At 36.5% G+C, this 17,525-nt stretch overlaps 3 protein-coding genes across 3 annotated transcripts in view; 1 reads left to right on the forward strand and 2 right to left on the reverse strand.

Moving 5' to 3' along the window:
* The window catches only part of LOC127988150 (uncharacterized), a 64,773-nt gene that overhangs the window by 21,159 nt on the left and 26,089 nt on the right, over window positions 1-17,525 (reverse strand). The window lies entirely within an intron of this gene.
* On the reverse strand, window positions 97-7,199 carry LOC127988175 (uncharacterized). Its single transcript, XM_052590795.1, has 4 exons — window positions 6,621-7,199; window positions 5,599-5,925; window positions 4,796-5,089; window positions 97-628 (listed from the first exon to the last, which is right to left on the reverse strand). The coding sequence occupies exons 1-4, from the start codon at window positions 6,673-6,675 to the stop codon at window positions 507-509; spliced, it is 798 nt and encodes a 265-aa protein (XP_052446755.1). The 5' UTR covers window positions 6,676-7,199; the 3' UTR covers window positions 97-506.
* The window catches only part of LOC127988164 (SLAM family member 5), a 283,545-nt gene continuing 273,488 nt past the window's right edge, over window positions 7,469-17,525 (forward strand). The window contains exons 1-2 of the mRNA XM_052590780.1: window positions 7,469-7,740; window positions 8,125-8,451. Coding sequence (XP_052446740.1) covers window positions 7,692-7,740; window positions 8,125-8,451 — 376 coding nt within the window. The 5' untranslated portion in view covers window positions 7,469-7,691. The remainder of the gene's footprint in view (window positions 7,741-8,124; window positions 8,452-17,525) is intronic.

The raw sequence follows: 17,525 nt of genomic DNA on the forward strand, positions 1-17,525 counted from the left end.
TTGCCATGTACATGCACAGATTAATGCACCCTCTTAAAACTGAACCAGCAGGTGATGCTAATGAGCTAATATATATATATATATATATATATATATATATATATATATATATATATATATATATATAATATTTCTTGATGTTTTTCATTTATATGCATAACTTATAATACAAGAAACGTTAATAATAATACAAATAATAATAAGGATAATAAGATAATGATAGCAAGCCAATAATCACCAAGCGATGAAACAAAACCCATGTAAAATAAGTCTATACTCTTAAAGCAACCTATTTCTCATTTAAAATAAATGAAATAAATAATAATAAAAAAAATCATTAAAAAGAAAATGATTAATCATTAAAAGAACTGAATGTTAATCTATAATGTAATTCAACATATAACTTTTGTTAATGTAAAAATGTTCTGGCAAAGAGTGGATACACAAAGTCAGAATACATGATTCATCTGTGATCATCCGATGATGATGATGACGTCTGTTATGATCTATCCTTTTTTCAAATTGGATGTGATGTCATACATCACAATAAATGCAGCAGCCACACCCACCAGAACCGAGATGACCAATCGGGTCACAACTTCAGGAAAATGACAGCAGAAGGTACAATCTGAGGAAAGAAAAAATGAAAAAGGAAAGTACATTGGAACAAGATCGACATTTCTTTTGAGGAGGATTCTGTCATGGTCACTGGAGTTAAGAGAGTTGCATGGGTGTTAATCTTAGTGCAGTTTAAATTCTTCCAAACTGTGTTAAGTCTGCTTATAAGCAGTAAGGGCCTCAAGTTGTTGCCTGAAAAAAAAAAACTACTATATTCAACACGGCCAAAGTATGGCAGGACAATAAATAAATTCCAGAGTGAAACTGGAACTTTCATGCATTTTTTTGGCATTATCCAGTTCTATTACAGGATGGAAGACGGATAATATTTTTAAAATAACATTTAATAAAGACCCTAAATACAATATTAGACATTTCAAAGGGTGTTTACAGTAACTTACTGGCAACATTGTTGGCAGTAAGTTACTGTAATTAAGATTGACAGCAAACTGTATTTGATTTACAGTACCAAATGGAATTACTTTAAAACAATTCATTTAATCTGTGTACTACTGTATTTGCTGTAACAGCCTCTTTGGTGCCATTCCATTGAGGTTGTTTAATTTTCCTAATTTCTAACATTTGGATTGATCATACCTTGTAGGATCACAAGACAGTGTAGGATCATAATTCATATTGCATGCTACTCTGCCTTACAGTCAAACACTGGTGCTCAAATTATACTGTCACAGTGTCACCCAGTGGCCAAGTAAAACTTTACAATGAATGGCTCTATAGAACTAAGTTGTGAAATCAGACACTGTATAAATATTAATTATCATGTGTTATGACAGTTTTAAAGGTGCCATATGCAGAAATTGAGGTAAAAATATCCATAACATGACCTACACGCATCAAAAGAATGAGAAGAAATAAGGGCGATGATGTCATTAAAAAAATGTCAAGTTATAGTGCTGCAGAGATATCAACCTTAATTAGCATTAGCATTACTAGCCCCGGCCCGACAGGTGTTGTAATACCAGTTTCGGCCGTGGGAGGCGGTATGCGGGCAACATATCCAACAGCCAACCTGCAATACACAAATAACTCGCACGGCTTGTGGGCGTGTACTTGAACCTGATGTCAATCGTGTGGAAAGTACAGCCCACTACTTTCAGTTCAGGGAAGAGAGCGGAAGGATAGCTGAAGCCCTTGGCTAGAGACCAACACCCGCTACAGGGAAACAACCGCGCTCGGAATCACAAATCAAATCCGATAAGAATACCAGAGTAAACATCGGCACTGCTTTTAATCGCTGGAGACAACTGATGGACCTGAAAGAAATGAGGTTCGACTCCAAACTTGCAAGTTAGATGCTGTTAGTATTTCGCTAGAAGTTTGTTTTATATGTTTGTGTATTTGTTTTCGGGAAGTTATAACATAGAAATGTATCTAAGGCTGTTCGATAAACGTGCTAATGTTAGCGATGGCTAACCGTAGCTGCGTTTGATAATTAGCTAGCTATAACCTAACGTTACCCATTTTATTATATAGGGCTGTGCATGTCTTTACTCATGTACATCTCATCAGTAAAGACGCTCCTGTAATTAGGAGTATATCTCCAGCACGTGTGTTCAGATCAGGATTGCCAGGTTTTCAAAACATATTCTGCCCAGTTGCTTCTCAAAACTAGCCCAATCTCGCTTCCAGAAGGTTCCCCGATAAAACATTGCTTCCCGGGGTTAAAATCTAGGTTTTTTTAGCAGGGTTGCCTCGGTATAATTCGCATTTTAGGGGCTAAATATCACGTTATTTGTATTGGGGTCGCTGTGACCAGCGGACATGAAAAACAACCACCACAAACTTGGCAACACTGGTTGGCATTTACTACACAGAGCCGTAATTCACTGACAATCTACACAACATCGATGTTAAAATCGCAGGCGATTCTTTGTCGATTTTGAAAGCGATTTTGTGTTGGTTGTCGGTAGACTAAGGCTCTGTGTAGTAACTGTCGCTCCACCTGAACCAGTGTTGCCAAGTCTGCAGTTGTTTTTCATGTCCGCGGTTTGAAGCAATCACAATACCAATAACGTGATATTTAGCCCCTAAAATGCTAATTTTACCAGGGAAACCCTTCCCAAAAATGTATATTTTAACCCCGGGAAGCAATTTTTATCGGGGAACCTCCCGGAAACGCGATTGGGCTAGTTTTGGACTAGTTTTAAGAAGCAACTGGGCAGGATTTGTTGTGAAAACCTGGCAACCCTGATCTGAATGCACATGCTGGAGATATACTTCTAATTACAGGAGCGTCTTTACTGATGAGAGGTGCATGAAAATCGCATTCGATTTTTTGCACAGCCCTATATATCATAACTAACCTGTTCTGTTTAGTCTGTTGGTCTCCGTGTCCTCTTTGCTTCGTGGTTTTTCTGTGCGTGAAAAAAATTGATGTGTGGCGTGAAAGCGTGTGAAAAGAGTCAATTGCGTGTGTCTCACGGTGAATGCTTGAGAGTTGGAACATTAGTTCTCAAGCAGAATAAAGGACAGGTTGATTATTGCTGTTTAATGTTTGTATTAATCTATGATGTGTCCCTGTTTGCGTACAGGGACATAAAAAATAAATTAAAAGTGATACGTGGACCAAGGTGTCTGAGATTGTTCATTTTAAGTAAAGGATCCTAATATTTCGTCCACAACAATATTTAATGAGGTTATAACTCCTTGTGGTTAGTCTGCACGAGATCAGCAAGCTTGTTTGCTTTGCGGCCGCTTTAAATACAAAATAAGCATTCGATCTACGTCAGAGCGTCTGAGCGCTCACAAATCTTTCTGCAGCGTCGTGAGCAGAGCGGCAAGAGCGATTTTTGACGCTCTAGATGCCGGCGGTGTGAACGCACCTAGGCTTCGGCTATGGCTGTAGTGTTGTTGTGAAAGTAGGGGCGGAGCATAGAGACTATGTCGTTTCTCGTTTGTTACTCTAGAGTAGACCAATTCACTTTATTGAGGCATAATGCCCCCATCTGTTATGGAATGTGGAGTATGACTTGATTTTTTTTGCCAAACATTACAGATGGCACCTTTAAGTTGAAATGTGTTTAAGTATGTATATACATTCTTATAAAACAAATTAATCTTATTAAATGGTAAGGTTTAATAAGGAACACAGGAACAGAAATGTTAAATTGGTGATTCTGTTTAGTCGAGGCCTGACTTGTATTATTATATTCATGGTATTTCCATCACCCTGTTTTAATGCACATTTTGAAGTGTCGAATGAGAAATGAGTGATAGAAACACCAAATTTTAAATCCCTTAATGCACACAAAAAAAAAATTACGCTCACTTGAGGTGGTTTATGACTTGTGCGAAAAAGGATTAATGTGAAAAATGGGAGATGGAAATCCATTTTGCGAATAAATTCTTCTAATCGCATATAAAAAAAATATTTGACTTTGCACTATGAGCGGGATAACTTGACTAGCTGCGGACTGCATGATCTCTTTCCACAGCATCTGAAATATATGAAAATTATTATATTCAGTTCTCCTAGTTTTCTTAATGATATTTAGGGCCAGTTTAACAGGAAGTGACGATTTTGTTCTCTTTGATGCGTTGGATGGAAACAGTGCTTGTTCGCAAATGTTTTATGTGATATTCCAATTTTGCGAATAAATTCGCAACTTTGGATGGAAACCCTAATTGCCTCAGGTCCTGACTTTCTTTTTGTTCATTTTGTTTTTAGATGATATAGCCTACATGACGAAGTATGTTTTTAAAAGCCTTTTTAATGCTATTCCTTGATTTAAAATATCCATATATATATATATAATGTCCTATTGTTTTTGTCATGTGTTTTAATATGTTGACCAATGTTATATGAAGAATTCTGTCAGGCTATTGACAGATTTTTCTTTGATCTGCATTTCCCCAGCTGATTTTAATAAATAAGCATTGGCTGACGTTTAGGGTGTTCTATTTTATTTTTTATTTTTTTTACTACCGCCTAAAATTAAATGATGATAACGTGAGGCAAGTGTACGGCATAATTGTGACCTATTTTTAGTGGAATTCTTTTTCTTTTTTGCCATCTTTTGGGGGTTTCTTGTTTTTAAACTGGTCACCTATAGTCGGATACAAAACTTCTGTTTAAACGACAGTCAAATTAGTCGTCGGGCACATCCCTAATGAAAAGTTTAATAGAATTGCAGTGAAACGATGGCACAAAATTTACCTTTCATTGAACATGGTTGACAGAGCTGAGTGCTGTTGAGAAGTGTGGTCTGGTTTGTGAATGAATGAGCCACATCACAGCTGTAGAAATCATCCAGACACTCCAGCTCCAGAGGTAGAGAGAGACTGATGCTGAGATCAGACACACTGATGCTGGACAATAAACTGTTTCCTTTGTACCAGGAGAGAGTCACATGACTCACATTCACCACTGAACACCAAAATGAACATTTGGACATTGATGGTGATGAACAGTTTGAGGAGTTACTGCTTATGACAGGAACAGGCAGACGAGCTGAAATAAAGATAGAAAAAAAATTATCTTTAACAAATACTATAAAAATGTTGGTAAAGATGACCATCTGAATGAAACATTTGATTTTAATTCTGCTGAATACAGCCATATGGTACAGAGAAACAATTATACTGATAGAAAATGGAGCATGAAAATGTCTTGTTTGAACAACTCCTAAAAAGGTTTTGGAATAATGGCTGTAGAGTCTCTTAATCTATTAAGCATTTTAGTGGCCCTTGTGTCACTGAGGCAATGATTTGTTACTGTGGAGACCGTACTGTAATGTACTAAAGATGTACCAAGCCCTTTCAGTAAATTTAATACTTTAAATTTATTTGTATTTTTTTTCCAAGTGCGAAATAATACGTTTTAAGGTCTGTAACTTAAAGAATATGTTTAACTTAAATGTTTTTTGCCTCAGTAGGCAAAAATAAAAGACTTTTGTGTAAAGACGGTACTTCTTATACATGCCTAAGAAGAAAAAGAATAAGAATAGAGTGTCTACTCACCATAGACCTTAACAGTGAAATTGTATTTAGTCACTGTGCTGCTTCTGCTGATGGTCACTTCATAAAGTCCAGAGTCTGTGGTTCTGGTGTTATTGATGCTCAGAGATCCAGTCTTGTCGTCCAGCTTCAGTCTGTTTTTGAAACTCACATCAGAAACAAGGATTTGTTTGTTCTCTCTACTGATTCTAGCTATGATTGGTCTGTCATTCCCAAAATGCCACATTATCTTGTCATCTGTCTGTATTTCATTAAGACTAGAGTTTAGAGTGACAGAATCTCCTTCCAGCACTGAGACGGACTTCACTGTGTCTGTTTCACCAAACACACCTGAAGAACAAACACAAACAGTTTCTCAATCACACACATTAAAGATAACTTTAATGAAGCTTTAACAGAAAGTTTAAAGTAGTTTTGAAATAATACCAAACATTTGAAATGTGGAAAGTTTGAAATAGCAAAAGATTGAAACAACAGCATTAAAAATAAATGGCCAGGCACTAAAATAACATGTACAGGATTTATGATATCTGAATTTTAGTATTATAAACGTAATTTTATAAACCTGAAAAAAAAAATTAAACTTAAAAAAAAAAAAATCTATTTTTAGAGTTCTTTTTTTTAATTTTGTACCTTGTATTGAAAGAGGATAGTAAAGAGAACTGACTTAAAGCAAAACTGGAGAGAAAAGGAGATTGATTCGGATGGAGTTGAAGCACAAGAGTTTTTATTTATTTATTTTTATTTAAGGTGGAACTGAAGCTCATTAAAACATTAACATCTTACTGGGAAAATGTTAACTCCTTGTACCTCAAATTGGAATATCTGACTGAAAGTACAGCTGTTATGTTTAGCATCATAGCTTTAAGTTCATGAGACAAACATAAATAATTAGTAAAAACCTGAATCCAGACTACATCTCATAATATCCAAGACAAAATGCAAGAGCACATTCTCTGACTTATTTAAATTAGTGTTCAGTTGATCTGCACAAACTTATTCCCGAACCAAAAAATGTAACTTACCAACCAGAATAAAGCCAAACCAGACAGCAACAAAAGTTTTTTCTTTAAACATCATCTTCCAGCAGTTTTTAAAAAGATGATCTGAGAGCGTTGTGGTCTTAAGTCAATTTGTTTTTGTTTTTTTATCTGCTTCTGTCGTTGTGTCTTGACTGAGTGAGCATGTGTGAAGAGTGTGGAGGCTGGAGGTCCAGTCTTGCAACAGTGTTGCTTTGTGTGTGTGTGTGTGTGTGGTTTTTTTCTCTCTCTCTCTACGTTTCATTGGGCTGTGTAATTAATTTAAGACCTCAACAAAACAATCTTGGACTGGAATAAATAACAGGATTGTATTTGTCTTTAATAGAACATGATTATTGAGAGCTGATAGTTTGCATTTCTAGCTGTCTTTTGCAATGGTAAAAAAATTACACTTGTTCTGTCCCAAATGGCTCAGCTGATGTGGACAATTTTTAATAGATGTTACTGTTTCTGTTAATGAACAAAATTTTCCATCTGCTTTGTGCTATCAGAGTCAGGGAACACAAAACTGTTTCATGTTTTGTATTATATTATATTCATATATTTTATTTGTTATAAATTATTTGAAAATTGTACCTGAGATTTGTGAAATGTTCACTTGTGTTTGTCATGATCTGACAAAAATAAAGAAATAAATAAAGTACCACAAATAACTGCCTGGGTTTTAAACATAAAATAAATAAAGACTCAACATTTATCATTTGATATCAACAGATATGAACATTTTATTGTGATGCATTTTTTTGGCCATATCACCCAGCCCTATTACAAGATAAAAAAAAAAAAAGATTTAAATAAAATAATGAAATAACATAAATGAACTAAGGTGTGTCTACATAAGTTTTTCTCAACCAGCATTTTAAATATGGCAATTAATTGGTGTCAGTGAATGTAAAAGGAAGTGTGTTTGAGGGGTTGTGGTCTAATTCACTCTGATGGAAGTTAGCAAATAGTTTGCACTGTCTACAGTTTCTTCACTGCGCAGCTTTACGACTGGTGCTCTCGGGTTTTCAAACATAATTGAATCTCTTTTAAACCTCTGAAGTGTTGAAGAAAATGTTTCAGACATTGGCTTTTTGTGGTTTGTGCTTTTGGTGTCTGGTTGGTAAGTTATTGACATGTTTTCTGATTTATTGTTGCATGCTATAAAACAAATAATCTGGTCCCAGATAAGCGGTGGAAAATAGATGGATGGATGTTGCTTGTTATTTGTGTAGTACTCTAATGAACTTCTGTTCCAACATCAGTAAATGAAACATGAAGATTTATACTAAACCAAAATTAAAAATGTCACTATATTAAGATAATTATTATTTTTATTTTTATTTTTTACCTGGCCATTTATGTTCAATGCTGCGGTTTCAATCCTTTGCCATTTCAATTGTTCTACCTTTCCAACATTTGTAATTCAAATGGTTTTAGTTAATGCGTCATTTAGCTTATCTTTAATGTGTGTAATTGAGAATCTGTTTGTGTTTGTGTTCTTCAGGTGTGTTTGTTGAAACATATGCAGTGAAGTCAGTGTCGGTGAAGGAGGGAGATTCAGTCACTCTAAACTCTAGTCTTAATGAAATACACACAGATGATAAGATAATGTGGACATTTGGACCTAACATGTCTCTCATAGCTAGAATCAATAGAGAGACCAAGACAATCCTTAATGGTACTGATGGGAGATTCAGAGACAGACTGAAGCTGGACAATCAGTCTGGATCTCTGACCATCACAGACACCAGAACCACAGACTCTGGAGAATATAAAGTGACCATCAGCAGCAGAACAGCGATGAATTACAAATTCACTGTTACAGTCTACGGTGAGTAGACAATTACAGCTCACTATTACATATCACAGATTTGGCATATTTATTGTTTTAATTCGATTTGAGTGGTGCTTAGAGTCATACAATAGGGTCATTCCGTGTCAACCAAACTTAATCCAAATTTCAGAAACTCTAAAAATCTCTAAAATCTCTAAAAAAAAAAAAAAGTAATTGTAAATCCTGAGTAAATGGGATCCTGGGTAATCTTTAGTTAATAATTCATTCCTGGTTATTCATAGTCTGATGCATGCGTCACATTTCTAAACCCTTCCGATTTCAACACTTATCACTGGATAAACACACAAAAAAACACATTTGGTTTTTGACAGTTGCAAATGGTTAGGATCCAACCGTTTGGACATGAAGCTGCACAGATGATATCTCTGGGCCTGAAGAATATAGGGCCATACAAATTTCTAAAAGAAAAGTTTCTTCAGAACCTTCTTTCATTCACTGTAAAATGAACCATAGTAGGTTTTATTGCCACCTTGTCCTGAGCCTGAAGCCTGTACTGTGCAACAGGGATCTTTTTTTTTTAAAATTATTATTAATATTTTTTATTAAAGCAAAAGCAACAGCAGTATATCTCTCATTTTCTTGTCTCAACAATTAATGCCTTTTTGCCTATTTACATAAGTTGCTGAAAGTGTGGCTCTGTGGATAGCCCTAGGTTGTGGGTTTGAATCTCATATGGAGACTAAAGATCTTCCTTCATTTTATGTGCTTTGTGTAATGTAGTTCATACATGGTCTTATAACTGCTGCTTGAAGCTACATTTTATCCATACTGTATTTTTGTTTGTTTTGTCATGTTTTCAGCTCGTCTGCCTGTTCCTGTCATCAGCAGAAACTCTTCACAATGTTCTTCATCATCATCATCATCATCATATTGTTCACTGGTGTGTTCAGTGGTGAATGTGGGTCATGTGACTCTCTCCTGGTACAAAGGAAACAGTTTATTGTCCAGCATCAGTGTGTCTGATCTCAGCATCAGTCTCTCTCTACCTCTGGAGGTGGAATATCAGGAGAAAAACAGCTACAGCTGTGTGATCAACAATCCCATCACAAACCAGACCACACATCTGGACATCACTCAACTCTGTCTGCCATGTTCAGGTATACAAGCAGTGATATTAACATCTATTTATTTGTGTCATTTAGTTTCGGTTTCATTGACTTTTTCTGTTTTCTGTTGTTTCGGTGTTCCTTTGATTGACTTCCCGCTCTTCCTTTGTTGTCATGGTTACTGATATGATTAGTTCTTGAGTTCAGCTGTTTCATTTATTTACCTTGTTTGTGTTGGTGTTATTTTTTTTTCACCAATGACAACAAGATGACAAAGAACTAAAACTCCTTTTGAATGACAAAAACTAAACGAACAAAAATCTATTGACATTTTCGACAACAAATAAAAATGTTAGGGAGGGACGATTTGGGATGAGATTTTTACCTGTGCGTTTTGTATGAAATAATGTTTGGGATTCCTATTCTTGACTCCCTGTCTGCAACAGAAGACCGAACCTCATGGATTGTGGCTAAATAAGCTGCTGTGGCTCAAATGCTCCAAAAACATTATTGGTAGTTATGAAATAAATAGGGGACACATATTTCGGTAGTCTCAGCCTCAGATGTCACACCTATGGACCGCTAGCTGAACGTCTGATGCATATGGCACTCAAAAGTGGAAATTCTTCAGGAGTTTCGAAGTAGTCATTGGATTGGTTGAATTATACAGGATTTCCAGGAGATGTGTGTCGCGTTCTTTAATGTTTCGCCTTATACTTCGGTAGCAATGAATCCAGCGACCCATACTATATAGGCTAATATCTCAGAGTGATATTTACATTTACATTTATTCATTTAGCAGATGCTTTTATCCAAAGCGACTTACAGATGATATGCATTTGTAACCCCCAAACTATTGGGTAATTATATTTAATAGTAATAAGAATACACATAAGCCTATGTATCTTACAATGAGAATGTTCTACAAACTGAAAGCATTCATAATAATAAAACAGACAACAAAAGCACAGCATTAATGATTAATTTCTTCTCTATGCAAGCATTTCCAAGCTCGCCACAATATCTAGCTTGTCCAGTGGGCATTCTTCTTTAAAACATGATGTTCACGCACCAATATTTGCTGTACAGCAATTCCTGGTTACTGTTTTCGATAAGTCACTTTTTTTCAACACAACACCGGGTCCCTGCTTCTGACTCAGTCACAAGAGCCACTGACTCCACCTTGGCCCTCCGGACCTTCGGTATCACCCAGGCTTTTCCTCCATCAGCTGAGCCTTACACCATGGCTCCCATGAAAGAGGGAGGTAGCTTAAACCTTGTAAATAGCTAAGTTTTGCATTCTAGGGGCTACTTTTTGTTTTTGTAAGAAGAAGCGTTGTGAGGAATAAGCATTGTATTTACCTCAGAAGAAGAACGCAATTCAACTCAGTCGAATTCCACAATGATGGGCCCATTAGGGGAGATGCTTTATCTTTGAGGTGCAAATCACTTTAATTTTCATTCATTCTTCATTGTATTTATTGTCACTTCCTTGCATATGGCGGTGTCTTACAGAAGTTAAATCAATGTTGTTTTCTCTGAATGAGTAAGCAGGATGGGTTTCACCTTATTTTGTGGCAAAAATTCCTGTCTACCACATCCAGTTCCCAAAAGTCGTGTGAACAAATGTTCAGTATGTGTTTTATGGTCTAATTTTAGTCACTTAAAATATTTAGTTTATTCACTGACCATGCATCAACATTTTTTTCTCAAAAATACAAACTTGTCAAAACTTCTCAAGGGCCCAAAAACCCCCTCAGACCACGGAGGGTTAACTCCCTGGGGTCGACGGTCACGCCAGCGCAACCAGCTCACTTTTTTCTGATCAGTGTGAAAGACACTAAAAATACTCCGTCCATTTTGGTCAAACTGATAAGTGTTATACATCATTTGAAACCGTTAAGTGTCTACTTTTATTTCTCTACACTCAGAATAGCAACATAACTTTGTGCTTTTGTAAAATAAAAAAAAAATAAAAACAGGGTTTTGCACTTTCTGTCTTCACTGTCTGATACAAATAAGCCAAAACTCAACAAATACTTTACACACAGACATGAGAAATATATCTATAGAAAGCTTGAAATGTCTACTTTTAAATTATGTAAATAACATCAATAAATATTATGCTATAAAGTAATGTGTATGAAATCAGCACAGTGTAGAGTTTTTCCCATTTTAGCTCATTATTTGTAATGTGATCACACCCACAAGTTACTTTTGCTTTTCATATTACAATCATCCATGTGAGATGCACAACATGTAAATGCCCACATCACCTCCATACACAAAGCTTTTTTTATCATTTAGTTTAGTTTAGTTTTCAAGGGAAAATATTAGGTTTTAGTTGTGTTTTGAAAATTGAGAGGGATTTGGCTGTCCGGATGGAGTTAAGTAGGTCATTCCACAAACATTGTACGGTGAAAGAAAATGTCCTTGAGAGTGATTTTGTGCCCCTCTGTGATGGGGCCATGCATGAGCCACTAGCCGTTTTCTGAACACAAGCGTCTGAAGAGGATGTTGACAAATAGGAGACAGTGGAGGTAGGAGGGTGCATAAACCATGGATGTTCTGTAGGAAAGCTTGATCTTGATTCGCAGAGAGATGAGAAGCATTGACATTGGCTTTTTTGGGTTCATTGAAAAAAAAAAAAGACGTGCTGCTGCATTCTGAATCAGTTGTAAAAGTATGATTGCACAAGTTGTAAGTCCAGCCAGAAGAGCATAGCAATAGTCCAGCCAAGAAATGACAATGGCCTGGACAAGAAGTTGTGTTGCATGTTCTGTTAGGACACTGTTCTGTGAAGGAATCTTCCCGATGTGTAGTGCAAACCTGCATGGTCAGGCAGTCTGAGATGCATGCAGGTACCGTTGAATCCTCTGGTTGAAATGAGATGCAGAGCTGCATGTAATCAATATAATGGTAGGGAAACCCACGTGCCTGAATGATGGGTCCTAGTGATGAAGCGTATTAAGAGAAGAGGAGGGGTCCAATCACTGATCCCTGAAGAACCCCACTGATCAGTTGAAGTGATCTGGATACATCTCCTCCCCAAGTCACCCTGAAGGACCTACCTGTGAGGTAAGTCTCAAACTAGTGGAGTGGCGTTCCGGTGATGCTCAGTAATGAGAGTGTGGACAAAGGATTTGATGATTTATAGTGTCAAACAAAACAGATAGATCTAGCAGAATGAGAACTGAAGATTTGGACTCAGCTCTTGCACTATGTAGTGTTTCAGCAAGGAAGTTTCAGTTGAATGCCAACTTTTAAATCCAGAATTGGTTATTGGCCAGCAGATCTTTCTATGAAAGGTAGCAAGACACTTGGTTGAACACAACGTGTTCCAGTGATTTTGCTATGAAAAGGAGGAGAGACACGGGTCTGTAGTTTTCAACAAGTGTCTAGTGTCAATTTTTGTGATTTTTTTTTTTAATGGGGTTGCTTGAATGGAGTAGGAAAAGGCCTGTGAGAAGAGATGTGTTGATGTGTGTGAGTGAAGGCAGAAGTGCAGGAGAAATAACTTGTAGGAGACATGGGGGATTAGGTGTAGAGGGCAGGTGGTAGGGTGGCTGGAGATAAGTTTAGAGACTTCATCTTCTGGAAGATGAGATACAAATCAAAGAATTAAAAGCCTGAAAAGAAAACATACTGACCTGCTTTCTGTCATTAATTACTCAACCTAATGTTGTTCCAAACCCGTAATAATTTAAATAACCATGTAACACAAATACAGATAGGTCTAAATGTAAAGAAATCAGAAGTTTCTGTACCTTCATTGACAGCCTACACAAAATTATAGCTACATTTCTCACTTAAATGTAGTTCTTCAAAGGATGAAAGTGGCCGCTGATGGACAATTTTCTAGATGAGGTGCCACATCCAACATTTTTAGAATACATCCCAGTATGATTCATTCCTGTATAAAAGGAAAATATTAAGACTTGAAACATTTTGAATAAAGAAATGTTTTACCAAGTTTAAGATTAAAGATTAAGATTATTAAGATTAATTAAGTTGAACAATTGAAATTGCTGTCATCATGTACTCACCCTAATGTCATTCTAAACCTGTAGGAGTTGCTTTCTTATGTTGAACATAGAAGATATTTTGAATATTGCTGGTAATCAAAAAGTTGGGTGTTCCCTTTTACTTCAACAGTACTTATTTTCCTACTATGTAAGGTTTGATTTACCAGCAATCTTCAAAATTTCCTCTTTTATGTTCAACATAAGAAAGCAATTCATACAAGTTTGGAATGAATTTAAATAGTTTGAACAGAATTTAAATTTCTGGGTGAACTCTCCCTTTAAGTTTGAGAATAATTCTCACAAAAATATATATTTCTGTCAGGAGGACCACTATCATCAAAAACAGTAGTGACAATTAGCATACAGTTTGGATTGGTGGTATGATTCTGTTCTGGGCAAGACCTCCCTGTGCATCCTAGCATGGATGAGAGCAGGGAGAGCAGTAATAACCCCTATAGGGTAAACAGAACCAACATAAATGCAATTCAGATATCATTAACATTTATTAATTTAATTATCCATATTTTAGAAATTAGTCTAATTCAAAGGAGAATCAGAAGATTGAATCTTGACAGGACGAGAGGAGGAGCTAGGTATGGAGAAGGGTAATTAACTATTGAGCAATGCGAAAGCTACTGATCATGTCAGCCTGATTAAACTGAGCTGCCAGAATTAATGCTACGCTTGATTTTTTGCAAGACATTTTCAAGATAAATATATATATATATTTTTAAATTTTCATAATTTACAATTTCTGTACAAACAAGAGTAAAAACTTTGAAAAATTTCATATTTAGAGCATTTTCAAGAACTAAAAGTCAAGCTGCACTACCAAACATGACCACACAGAGATGCCAACAGACCACTTCATCAGTCGCCTTAAAGCGATACTCCATCGCAAAATGAAAATGTTGTCATTAACCTGTTAACCTGCACCCCGATGCTGGCGTCCTGAACTCGAATAGATAATTACGAATAGATTAAATGAAACAGGTTTAATCTTGAAAAACTATGTATCATTAGAAAGATCTAAGCCTCAAGCATCAATGACAGATCGCAGTTGTTCAATGGAAAGCTTATAAAGACTGTATTTGCTACATTTGTGTAAGCAGTACACATCAAAATATGAAGAATGAAATGCTGTACATACCAGATCCGATGTAATAACGCGTCATAAACACATCCACAGCTGTAAATCCCGGTTTAGTTAGAAAGGTAAGGGTCCACTGACTGAAATCTCATGAAGCACGTTTAGTCCAACGAAGTAATAACGTTGTAATATGGATCATAATTCCTTTGTTTACGTTTCAGTTTTTCAGGGACAGAATTGTTTGTGCCATTATGGAATAACTCTCGGTCAGAAACTGTGTCTTGGTAGTAGGGTACAGTGTCACAGACAGAATGAGACAATCCACACAAAAAAAGTGAAAGAAAAGTGGAAGATTGTTTATTATTTGAATTCTGGCGCTCTCTCGTGACGGCTCGTGACATGCGCTCTAATGCACCTGTCAGCTGATGTAGGCGGAACTTATTAATATATGTGTAAGTGTGTTTTATGTTGAATGTGCCTGTATCTGCATGATTACCATCTGTTTGAGCTCCAATCAGCTCGCTATTACTGAATGATCACGGCTATCCAAGTGAACGTGTCTAAATGAATAGAGAGAGTGGTTTATTGACTTCATGGTGCATTTGTATGATTACCATCTCTATAACTGGCCATCAGCACATCAACACGTGATAATTGACTATATGAACCATTTTATAGTTTAAATGTTTAATGACTAAAATAGTTTGTAGAAGCCTTCAACACTATAAGGAAGTATATTTTTTATATTTGGGGGGGTCTAGACAGTCTCAGAAAAATATTTGCAGGAACCAAATTTTTCATGGTATCTTCTTCAGATTTGAAATCGAAACTCATGAGACATGTGACTTTCAACCCATTACTTTTCTAGATTGCTCCTGGACTCGTTTAATTAATTTTTATATCCAATTATAAAACAGTGTTCAGTGTGGTTAAAAAAAAAAAAAAAACACTTTACAATTTTTGAGCATTATCAAATCTGGTTGATAAAAAGTAAAGCCCAAAGGGTCTTCTTTCCAAAGACAATTATGTTTGTAACACACTGAGGTAACGAACGGTTACAATTTTCAATTTGGTAGGACACTTTAAGCTGTGAATCCCATAATGGGGGACTTCGTTCATCTTCAGAACACAGTTTGGGTTTAGGCTCGAGACGTTCTCATGGACTGCCAAATAAATATGAGTGTGAAGGTCCAGGAAAGTATGAAAGGATCGTCAGAATAGTCTGCCATCAGTGATTCATCCGTAACATTATGAAGCGACGATACACAGATTGTTGCATAAGTTAAGGGTACGTATGATGACGAAAGCATTTTAGTGCTAACCTTCCCAGATCTCATAGAGAGTGCCTAACAATGCCTGCTGTTTGAAAAAAAGTTGTTTAAAGATGAGTGTTGCAGCTTGACAAAATACTACAGTACTCATAATAATCAGTGATGCTGTCTACACTGGATGCAGCGCAGTGCAAAAAAATCCCCATCAGAAAACTGCTGCTGCATTCTATTTATGACGTATTGACACAAATTTCAAATTATTTTCAACGACCGCCTTCTCATCTCATCAGTAAAGAGGCTCCTGTAATTAGAAGTACATCTCCAGCATGTGCATACAGATCAGGGTTGCCAGGTTTTCACAACAAATCCTGTCCATTGCTTCTTAAAACTAGTCCAATCGCATTTCCGGGAGGTTCCCCAATAAAAATTGCTTTGCAGGGTTAAAATATACATTTCTTGGAAGGTTTTCCCTGGTAAAATTAGCATTTTAGGGGCTAAATATCACATTATTTGTATTGGGGTCGCTGTACATGAAAAACAACCGCAGCCTTGGCAACACTGGTTGGCATTTACTACACCGAGCCGTAATTCACTGACAATCTACACAACATCGATGTTAAAATCGCAGGCGATTCTTTGTCGATTTTGAAAGCGATTTTGTGTAGACTAGTTTTTGCGGTAGACTAAGGCTCTGTGTAGTAACTGCCGCTCCACCTGAACCAGTGTTGCCAAGTCTGCGGTTGTTTTTCATGTCCGCGGTTTGACGCAACCCCAATACCAGTAACGTGATATTTAGCCCCTAAAATGCTAATTTTACCAGGGAAACCCATCCATCCATCCGAAAATGAAAATCGCATTCGATTTTTTGCACAGCCCTATTGTCAACTGTTAACTGCAAGGCATAAGCTGAACACATAACACTGCATAAATACTGCATAATCCTGACAGTTACTAACTCCAAGAATGCATGTTTGTGAACATTTTCTAGAGAAATGAAAACAGATAGCTCCACAACAATTATCTGCACCTGCACAAATTAACTTTTCAGGTCACTGATAATAATTATGAAGTTGTAGACAGACACATTCACTTACACTAATAGCTAGTTTTCAGCATTATTGTGCTTGGCTCACAGTTTTCTTCCCATTGTCCAGGCTCAGTCTCTCTGATCGTCTTGATCTCTGCTGCTGCTGGATCTCTGTTGATTTTAGCTGCAGTCGGGATCTTCTACGTCTACAAAAAACACAGAAAAACTGATCAAGAAGGCAAGTGTCATCTACTGATGCTGTGAAAATAAGTATTTTAAGAAAGTATTTAATAAGGACATATTTTAGTATTAAAAAAAGAAAGAAAAATTAAAGATTTGTTGTTTTAATGCATGTGTTATTGTACAAACAGTCCAGACTCGTACAGAAGAGATCACTTACACTGATCCAGTGTTCTACAAGAGAAACGCACAAAGAGAGGTAAGATCTGTTATATCTGTCGTGCTTTAGTGACCATCACGACTCTTGGTCTTTATATTTCTCATCAGCTACCATGAACACCACAGAATAAAATGAAAAGAACAACTTCCACACTGCTTACTTATTCTCTATAAATGACATCATTTGGTTAC

Source organism: Carassius gibelio, chromosome B22 (assembly GCF_023724105.1).
Source record: "Carassius gibelio isolate Cgi1373 ecotype wild population from Czech Republic chromosome B22, carGib1.2-hapl.c, whole genome shotgun sequence".
NCBI lineage: Eukaryota > Metazoa > Chordata > Actinopteri > Cypriniformes > Cyprinidae > Carassius > Carassius gibelio.